Source organism: Phallusia mammillata, chromosome 4 (genome assembly GCF_965637545.1).
Source record: "Phallusia mammillata chromosome 4, kaPhaMamm4.hap1.1, whole genome shotgun sequence".
Classification (NCBI taxonomy): Eukaryota; Metazoa; Chordata; class Ascidiacea; order Phlebobranchia; family Ascidiidae; genus Phallusia; species Phallusia mammillata.
In genome coordinates this window covers 29,728,137-29,739,081 of record NC_137255.1, presented here as the reverse complement: position 1 = coordinate 29,739,081, position 10,945 = coordinate 29,728,137, and the positions used below count along the sequence as shown (strand labels likewise).

At 36.9% G+C, this 10,945-nt stretch overlaps 1 protein-coding gene across 1 annotated transcript; it reads right to left on the bottom strand.

Moving 5' to 3' along the window:
• Window positions 1-506: 506 nt before the first annotated feature.
• LOC145223758 (uncharacterized) lies at window positions 507-4,209 on the bottom strand. The gene is made up of 5 exons (XM_080090149.1): window positions 4,060-4,209; window positions 2,934-3,058; window positions 1,717-1,801; window positions 1,250-1,310; window positions 507-769 (listed from the first exon to the last, which is right to left on the bottom strand). The coding sequence occupies exons 1-5, from the start codon at window positions 4,207-4,209 to the stop codon at window positions 507-509; spliced, it is 684 nt and encodes a 227-aa protein (XP_079946275.1).
• Between the last annotated feature and the right edge of the window lie 6,736 nt (window positions 4,210-10,945).

The following is a 10,945-nucleotide window of genomic DNA, read 5'->3' as shown; positions in this document are numbered from 1 at the left end:
TACAGCCCAGTGGTTTGCAAACTTTTTGGATTGTTTTTTGCACTGGTTCTATTGCGATTCCTTTTGCGGACGACAGTCAAAAACGAATATTTGCAGAAACGATCAATGACGACAATGTGGTAACACTAGCCCATGTCTTGTCACCAACTAATGAGAACGTTTTAGTTGAAACAGTGTGCACTGTATGCGGCGCAATTATCGTTAAATCACGTTGTTATGCGACAAATTATTGTATACATAAAATAATGTGCTGTAAAAACTTTGGAATCCCGATGTTCGACCATATAACTTATCAATTAAGTACACAAGACAGGGACTTAAATAGTAACTTTAGTATAAAGCAAATTGCCAGCAAAGTGGAATAAAACGAAACGTCTGTTCAATAAAATCAATACGTTTTATTCCATTCGCTGGCAATTTGTTTTATACCAAAGTTATCAATTAAAATTATCAAGTTATGTGATATTCTAAGCACAAAGTAGAACAAACGTTGCAAATCTAAATCATTAAGCATCGGAATGTGTTTTGTAGGTGGAATCCGGTGTGGGAACACAACACCAAAGCTGATAGTTGAACACAAACTTCATGACAAGTAAAACAGCAACAATCACAACAACTAATATGAGATCGTGAAATATCAAACTGACAAGATCTGCTCCCACTTGTTCCCAGTAAAACACAGGAGGTCCATTGTTGTTATTGTTGTTGGGTAGGGTTGTGGCGCTTGTTGTTGTTGTTTTGACCGTCGTTGTAGGAGTGGTCGTGGGCGCTGAGGTGACACAAAAAATCGGTTTGTGATTAGTCAAATGGACACCTCTCTCCAATTCGGAGTTTTCAAACTTTATCTGCTTTCGAACTATTTTTACCTCAGCCTAACTATTTGCAGACTTTGAAATACAAAGTAATATAAAGTGGAAAAGTACTATTTGTTTGTTGTGGTCAAAACGAGTAATGGACTCATTAAAATCTGTGCTCTCGGTTTTAAGAAACTGCTGCTTTAATCTTAGTGTTAATATTGTTTATAATATACTTTTTTCACTAGGTCCATTAATTAATTAATAGCGTTTATAAAAGGCGAAAAAACGTGTTAACTTGATTTTTTGATAAACGCCAGTTTGTTGCAACCGCAAACAAAAACTGAACACCTTTACAGCATTAAAATTATGTTAAAACCCAGGTCAGAAAATTGCCACCAGGAAAAAGATATTAAGGTCCGTAAAAATAAGCTTGATCTCATTCGCTTACGTACCTATTACTCCATTCGCATCGCACAGACCAGGGCACGCACAAGGACTGGTTAAAATGAAATCCTGGAACAAAAATTGTAATTGAGTTAGACACCTTGAGCACATTGGATAGTTTGTAACTGTGAACACACACGTGCATTTATATAACTGGAATTAAATCGGCCTTTGGAACTAATAGCATTGGAACGGTTGTGTTTCATAAAACTCCAACCTGAATAGCCCTCCCTGTCAGCATTTCTACACAAATTGCATTTGAAATATTTGCGAATGCTCTTTGTGCCACCTAACGGCTTTTAGGAAACGTGTCTGGTGTGAGTTTTTTCTGTTAGTAGATATTCCATTCCATGGAATGTTAACGTTTGCTCAACGCAGTCCCACTGCTGCATTAAAACAAACATGATTTTTAATCATGTATTTCTTTGCGCACAATAATTTATCACAATAAATTTCGCAAAGTCGAAATACTCACATATTCGGTTGTGATGAGCTCACCAATAAACTCCAGGTTGTGTTCTGTTACACCAGGTTCACATACTAACATGACTCGAGATTTTCTGTAAAATGACACAACGCAACGATTTGTTAATGTACTTTAGTGAGCCGGCTCTGAAAAATTCACCATAGCGGGAAGTTTGGCATTGGTTTACAGTCAAATCCTGACTCTGGTCGACAAGAAGGGCAAGCCGGGTCAGAGTAGTAAGTCGGGCCGGGTTTTTCGGGTCGGTTTCGGACTTAGATTTCTTCTAAATACGGACTTGATTCGGGCCCGACTTTGCACTCTGTGTCAGTGTATTTTTTTTAAGCATTTAACTAACCAAGTAGCCAGTTGCTGGACCTGACCTAATAACAAACAGCCCTAAAACTCCTTGTTCAATGCCAGTTGTTTATTGTGTTTGTTGTCTTGGTCTTTCATGAGGCTTCTATGTATAGGCTTCTCAAAAACGATTCGGGTCGGGTTTCGGGCTTGTACTTTCGGGTTCGGGCTCCAGTTTCAGGCCCGTTTACAACTCTGCGCAGGGTAGTTTTTTGATGCCACACTATAAGTTGTTTTCGACTTCATATTTCAGTACAGTTTGATAGATTATGACTATTGCACATTGCTTTTTTCTGTTGGTATATTTTCTGCAGCAATACTAAAAGTGAGTTGTGATTTACTATTGCAGCCAACATGCGTGATTCTGCCTGCTATACGATCACTCTTCAACCACCAAAGCATTTTCTTGCATTGTTCTGGAATAATCTTTGCTTTATTGTTTATGCGTTTAGGCAAACGTTTATGCCATATAGACGTCTTACAACTAAGCATATCGTTTTTGACGTGTATTTGGTCAATCCTATTTTTCATTACACCAATTAGACCATTCAATAAAAAAGGTACAAAATTCGACCCGGTACCATTTTTAACACGTGATCTTTAATCGCCGCTATCTACACGTTTTTCACCTGCCATTCGCGTTTTATGCTCAGTGATTTAAGAATGACCCAAGTTGCTGTCAAAACGTCATGTTTTATATTAATATACTGGCTTGTTTGTTTCTTGTTAGATACAAAAATCATTACTTGAAAATAACAAAAATATATTATATTGTCTGCGGGGTTTTTCTCACACACGAAAGTGTTTTAGCCTCATTGGACTACGAATAGATCGGTTGAAAGTGTTTAAATACAAAAGAACAACAAATGCACCTTAAGGCATCAGCCGATGTGTATTGGATGGACACAGAGCCTTCGAAATCTGTGCTGAAAACTTCATTAGCTTGAACACCGAGATCATATTCCTCGTTTGGATTGGTGTCACTGATCTGATGTACCTGAAATGATTAACACACAGTCAGAATGTTGATTTTTGCGTTATTTTACTGAGGTGTACAAACGATTTGTGATGATCCTTTTGGATTTGAAGACACATTCGATTATAATCGATTTTTCTATTATAATAACCAATAATTAAAAAATTACGTATAATTATTCCCTTCGCTTTGGAAATTTATTTTTCTCAGTTTGTTCTGGGACAAGTGATAGTTGTTTGGTTGACAAAAATTTAAAACAAGTTCTTTGTAATACAAGCAATTATTTTGGCGTGGTACAGTGTTGCCGGTGTGGCCTGGGACGGAAATGTATGAGAAATTTGTGCCTTTCTGCGTTTAAACATAATTTAAAATGGGTTTGGGTTTAGGTTGGAAAAACCGACAAATTTGGGACAGACTTTGCTCTCGGCCACATTTTGGTCGTAATTCCAACCTTTGAGGGTTTTGAAATTGCTTATAACTCTGAAAATACTCATGTATTTAAATTCTTACAGCGAGTTTAATTAAAAACATAACTGCTCAGAGAACTTGTGCATACAGAATGAAAGTTGTAAATCGGGCCGGATTCGGGCTCAAAACAAATACGGCATTGATTCGGAACCGACTTTACACTATTTTTTGAATACATTTAATGAGCTAAGTAGCTAGTTGCTGGACCGGAACTGATGTTACACAGCCTTAAAACGCCTTCAAGAAACTGTGTTTGTTGTCTTGGTCTTTCCTCAGGCTTCAATGCATCGACCTGTCAATTAAACTTTCGGGCCTAAATGGGCTTCTTATCAAACGATTCAGGTTTCGGGTTTGGGCTGCAATTTTAGGCCCGTTACAACTCTGCACAGAATACAGACGTTTCATCAACAATTGCTGCTGTTTCTTGTCACCATCAGTGCAAGTGTCTGCACTAAGATGTACTTTCACGCACACAAGCTGTCTTGCAGTTAAGATTTAAATAAATTACATTTTAAGTCGGTATATACTGCACAGTGTTCCTAAATATATCTTACAGCGAGGTTCGTAAACTGTACAGTGTCGAAGCCCACGCAAGGGTTGTAGGCGAACGTCCACGGAGTGAATGGGTCATCGATTGTCCATCTTGGAGCTCCGTTCGTTGACGCAATGCTGGTAAGGTCAATCATTCCACTGTTGTCCGACATAGAACACCTGGACATTTGATTTATAAGTCTAGGTTACCAATTCTGCATCTGTCAGTTTCAATAAATATCTTTTTCTTTAGTGCAAGGAAAGTTAATCCTCAAATGTGTCCTGATTTAAACACACGTCGGACTTGAACTTTAGAAGGAATACAAAAACATAAACAAACCTGCATATTCCGTTTTTCACACAAGTTTGCGAGAAAGCACCTTGAAGAAAAAAGCAAACTACAAGCAGCAGACTCCAGTGGTCCGGACGAAATGTCATTTTATGACTGTCAAATCGTCAATCAACTAACAGAGCGTTGAGACAATAAAAACCTGCAGCTACACACAAAGCAAACAAAGTGATAAAAAGCCGTAAACGACTAGCATGCATTAGGTTTTTTAGCGCAATTGGTTAGTACAAGTGCCAACTTAACTAATTTCCCCAACGTTGCCTCAATCTTGACCTTGAGTTTAAGGCGACTGACTTAAATATGGTTAACGTATGGCTGACTTAAATATGGTTAACGTATGGCTGACTTAAATATGGTTAACGTATGGCTGACTTAAATATGGTTAACGTATGGCTGACTTAAATATGGTTATCGTGCACTGTATTGCTCAGGCCACACTAACACAAAACCATTCCACAATCTACTTCTTCACTTCAAACTTAAAATCTAAACTGAATAAGTGATCGATTTTTATCGCAGTTGTAGAACCAAAACTTGATCAACTATTACCCGATCAACCACTCTTCACTATGTTTATTTTAGGTAATACAGTTTGCCAACAAATAGGTTATAGTAACTTTTTGATATGTTTGTATACTTTTCCCTTCGCGATTTTTTATGACCCTCTCCAAAACAAATTGCAGAAACGAAAGCTTGATTTAAATTCTGAAACTATGTTTTACCCCTTGCGAAAGTATTCTTACAAAGTCGACACGACAAATTTGCAGTAAAACCACAATATCCAAGTTATTATGTGACAAACAAGACTAAATCGTATCATGTTATAACTTGTGATGGAATAAGGGAGCGTTGCACAGGAGATCCACGTACATCCCGCTGAATTTATTCCCATATAGTCGAACCATTTGTTATTAAAATGATTGTAATAAAACTTCCCACAATGGTAAAAATTGCTTCCCGCACACAAAGCTTGAAAAACCGCTAGTTTAAACAGAAATATTGTTTAACGAAATGATGAAATTGTCCATTATTTATGTCCTAAAAAAATTTTCTTGTAGTTCTCTTTGTACGAAAAATACTTTTGTGACAAGCCTCCCTAATTCCGTTTACAACACGGTAGTTTACAAAGTATGAAAGGTACGCTAACTTATTTCCTTCCACTGGCATATTACGTCCTAATCACACCCGCATAACCGAACAAACGCAAGCTGTTACGTCACATATCGTAGCAATATGATGTCATAATAGAAACGCCATACTGAATGATTGACAACCGTCAGCTACACCACAATCGCCTGTAAACCAATATGTTCGAATCATCTCTTCGAAATCAGCGAGTGCTACAAGATAAGATAAGTTACATATCAACTTACAGTCCGGGTATGCCTGGCTGCATGCAGCGCACAATGTTTGTTTGTCATAAATCCCTTTTGTAATGCATTGTTTCGCAAACAATGTAAAGGGGAATGAACTGTTTGTGGAATAAAACAATACAAATGCACACAGGTGTTTATTGCCAGGAAAATCGCTGTCGCTAGCAGAACGTGGATATGTTTAACAAATAAAACCACAACTGCGTCGTAACTTGAACGTTCCTAAACTCCTAAATATCTAGTTGTTGAGCGTTGCAGGTGTTCAAAAGTTTTTACCTATACCACATTTTTAACTATATTATTTTCGTATTCTACTGCATGTTTGCTTTCTTTCTTACAGAAATTGATGATACCTGTTTTATACGAAGAAATATATACTTTTACTTTTAAGATATAATTTCTGATTTTACCTGTTTTTTTAAACAGTCTTTTTCAATGTTTAACTGATTTGAAGCAAGAATCTTTTTGATATTCTCTTGTCTGTCTGCTATTCGTAGTTTATTACTTGGAGTTTATTTCTTTTTCAGCCTAGTTTGGACTGTGATTGGTACACTGTTCATTTCGTCTACTTTGGCAATGGACAGCAAACGCACAGTTCTATTGTTGTATATACCTGTGTGACGCAATAATCACTATGTCGTTGACAATTGTATTTACACCACCAGACGATATGTTAACAACGAAATTTGGTAAAACAAATTTAGGAAACAGTAAAACAGCGGATTTTAGAAAGGTTATGCGTAAAACTTACAAGAGCTTTGATTTTAACCACAACTTTTCCACAATAAAGCCATATTTGATTTGTATGGACAAAGTTTTTTTAGGTGATTAAAGCTTTCTTTCCCGTTTTCATTTACAATAACAGTTCATACGTCAACATTTTTAGTAGTATTATTAGTTAGTTCACAATAAAAATTTTCAAGCTTCTGAATGTTTGTACTTAATGCCAACAATGACTTTAGGCTTTAATACAACAAAGCCGTGTATTATTTACGTTTTTTACGTGATTAAAACTTTCTTGACCATTTTAGTTTACAAATAACATTTCATGCATCAATTTTAGTTAAAAATGAGATTTTCAAGCTTCTGAATGTTTGTATTTAATGGCGCTTTCGTCCTGGTGAAAGCACGAAAGCTGTTTTCCGAACACAAACTTCATGACAAGTAAAACTCCCGCAATCACAACAACTAATATGAGATCGTGAAATATCAAACTGACAAGATCTGCTCCCACGTGTTCCCAGTAAAAGACAGGAGGTCCATTGTTGTTGTTGTTGTTATTGTTGCAACAATCGCAATTAGATTGTGTGGTTGTATCTGGTGCTACAGTCGGTTGAGATTGTGTGGTTGTATCTGGTGCTAACGTCGTAGTCTCAACTGCCGTTGTTGTCGCTGTAACACAAGTACTGTACATCAACTTTATTTAGGACTGAAGTACGCAATTGAAACGCGGGATAAGACTGTTTACATTAGTTTGTAATTAGTGGACCGCCTAATTTAACCCTCCGAACGCATATGGCCTCCTGCTAATCAAAAATGTGGATGGTTGCAACTTTGTTAAACTGTCAACGGCAATGTTACATAGCATGCTGTCTTATCCAACACGGGAATGCCAAAGAAAGTATTTTTGACCACTTTTTGGTTTACACGTTCAAGTACCGTGTCAGCCATGTCCAAATATTTATTTCAGGATCTCATTTTAAATGTAGCCTATTTCATTTAACCTAACAGCCATTGTTTGTTTCCAGACAATTAACGGACTGAGAAAAACATCCTGACGTTTTTTTAGTAGTAACAACTGAACCCTCTTTACGCTCGATTTAGAAAGTTAAGCATTAAACCATTTTTAGATACCCTTAATTGCGAATCTATATAAGACAATGGTTTCCTCACTGTTTTTGTAGAAACGGCCTCCTTTTATTAATTTATTAAACCATGTCTAGATAGTTTTTAAACTTCTGATTCAACACAACCTACCAATAATTCCATTTTCGTCGCATATTCCTGGACAAGCACACGGTCCCTCAAGAATAAAGTCCTAGTAAGAAGTAGAAAATAACTTATTTAATAAACCCGGAATTATTAAATTAGGTTTCATGTTGGGTCAAATTCGAGATTAACTTTTAATAACTCATAGCTGATTTTGTCACATTTATGTAGTGATTTTACCTTGTTACTTTCAAGTTTGTTTGATTTTATGTCTTGTGTTTCCAAGATCATCAAGTTAAGAGGCTACGTATTGGGTACTTAATATTGTGTAATCCGTCAGATACATGTTTAATAACAGCAACAGTCGTTTTTAGTTTTACAATACTTGGGTTAAAAAAATAACAACATAAGTAAAACAACTCGTTAGAATCGCGAATCATTTCGGATTGACAAACACAAAGGACTTACATAATTGGTAGTAATGGTCTCACCGACGAATAACAGGCTATGTTCTGTGAGTCCTGGCGTACAGATCAGAATAACGTTGGATACTCTGCAAAAGATAACATGTTGGCTAATAAACACAACACCTACTACAGAACTCCTGGTATTAAAATGACAACTTAAGTAATAGATCAAAACCATCAGCTACTTAAACTGACGATCACCGTTTGCCTTTTTAACGCTAATACTGTAAAACCAATGTAAGATAAAATCCTTGGTAAAACAGAATCGGTCGGTTCATATTTAAATGATAGTTAAACGTATTTATATCCGTTTCAGTAATAAATGATGTTATGTATATGAAACATCATTGCCGAAAACCACATTGTTATCTTTGAGTTTGAGATAATATATTTACTTTCAGAATAAAAAAGTAGATGCAAAAATTGTATGTTTACGTTAAAGGGTATTCTACAATAAGAATGGTCGAAATCAGGGACCGGCAACCTTTATTGCACCTTTTTTGCAAATATTTTGCAATAAAAACGCCTAAATTATTTTATCATCCCCGGGATTGCACGGGGAAAATGTTTCAAAGTATTTAACCTGTAAACTATACCACATGGTATAACGCAGTTCTCGCGGAATGGCGGTTGCCGACCCCTGGTCTAAATTGTAACAAACAAAGTTAATACCTGTTATAATCATGAGCATAATATGACACCTTAAAACTGTCGTCTAATCTATTGTGATCGAAATATTCGTTCGCTTGAATCCCCAGATTGTATTCTTCATCGGTGGTCGAACTCTCTTGTAAAACCTTTTTAACATGTTATGATTATTCATCACCTAACAAAGTGGTTCTTAACTTTTGGGTATTCGGCTCCAGAGGGATAATGTAACATTTTAGGTTGGGCGTTGGCAATTACATCATCATGTTTAGCACCGTAACGTCATCATACTGGGGCGTCATACTTGGTAATTTTAGTTTCCTAATTAGAATGTAAAAAAACTTATTTGTTTTTTCTCAATACCATCATAAAAGATAACAACGGACAAAGTATTTAATCTAAGTTGGCATTGAGGATTCAATGAGGATCCCAAAACACTCAAAACATTTTGGTATTACAGTTACTTCACAACATTAGACAGATTTAGGCTTTAAAACTGGCAATACTTGGCAATGAGTTACCGCTATCTCTCCAAGTGACCTCTACAAAACTTCCTTGACAAATTACAAACAACAGAGACTACCCACTTACCGCCAAATCATAGAACTGGGTCGAGTTGTATCCCACACAAGGGTTATAGGAATAAAGCCATCCGTCTCCCCCATCTAGTGTCCAACGTGGAGTTCCATCAGTTGATGCGAGGCTGTTTAAATTCACCTCGCCCGTCCCGTCTTGCATCATACACCTAAAATGTTGTGATAATGAGGGATTAAGTTTTAAGCAAGCATCAAAGTTAGTGGTTCTCATCCTTTTACTTGTCGTGTACCACCTTAAAACTTTTTCTATCGCTGCGTACCACCTAATGTTTGAATGGGCAAACCACGCCTATTTTGGTCAACTAGGTTAGTATATTTCTGAATTCAGTAATGTTAGAAATTGCAAAACAATGTCCAAGGTACTACTTTTACCCGGTTTCATTTCATTTGGCCAGCAGAACCCGCGGGTTCAACTACCGTCTTATGCAACCGGACGTACCCCGCCACGCTCGTGCGGTCGGTTGCGATCCTACGGCAGAACATATCCAGAAAACGGAATTCAACCTCAATTCAAACAACTGGACACTTGATAAAACATTTTTTTTCGGTGTCCCTGCTGTTTACCTAACTGTTCAACAATGGAACTGTGATGATGAAGTGACAATGCAACTAAAATATTGACTTGACTTGATTAAGTTTAAAGCAAACATTTGAGGTGGAAGCCAAAACGACGAACAAAATGCACACGTCAGTATATCAGGTTAACACATGTCATTGAGGATGAACATAAATTCATAACTGGGATCAGCCCTGAAGCGTTCATGCAAACCAGTGATCACGGCACACCTTTATATAGATCATATAGGGCAGTGGTTCCCAAACTTTTTCTTATTTTTTTTAAAACGGTCCCTTTGCCATTGTTTTGAGTGCTCGCGGTCCTTGCCTCAATCTGTATTTCATAAAAACGAAAGTTGATTCCAGGATTTTAGCTGTTTATGCAAAATTGCGCAAAAAAATCATCCAAAGACATCACAGACAAGACAAGAAGCATTACGATTGTGCGCGAACAATTGCATTTTTGATAATGGTCATGCAATAAAGGCTATTGTTTAGCAATGGAGACAGTCGATTTTTATCTCTACTTTGATTTAAACCCCTTTTTGTTTACGAATACCCAACAGTTTAACGTCGCACTCAGAGGCCGCATCTTTTACCATGTGTTTCGTGATGGTGGACGATAAGGCGATGTAAACACTTTGTAAAATGATAAAGGCCACACTTGCACACCTTCCCTATCCCTTCGGCACAAAATGACGTTTGCATAAAAAAGAGTGGGCGGTTGAGGAAAACTTTTAAGGTTAATGGATCAAACGCCAGCCCGAGAGTTTGTGAATTTGGGCGACAATGCATCACTTCATAGTAATGTACATCATCATCATAGTAAACTACCTTGTTATATAATTTATAAGATGTCAACTGATCGTAACCTGGAAACAAACTTTCCCCTTCTTTTGATGTACATTGGAAAACAATACATTAACTGAAGTCACTAAAAAACTGATATAGTATGGATAACAAACTTGCATATTTTCTTACTTGCATCGACC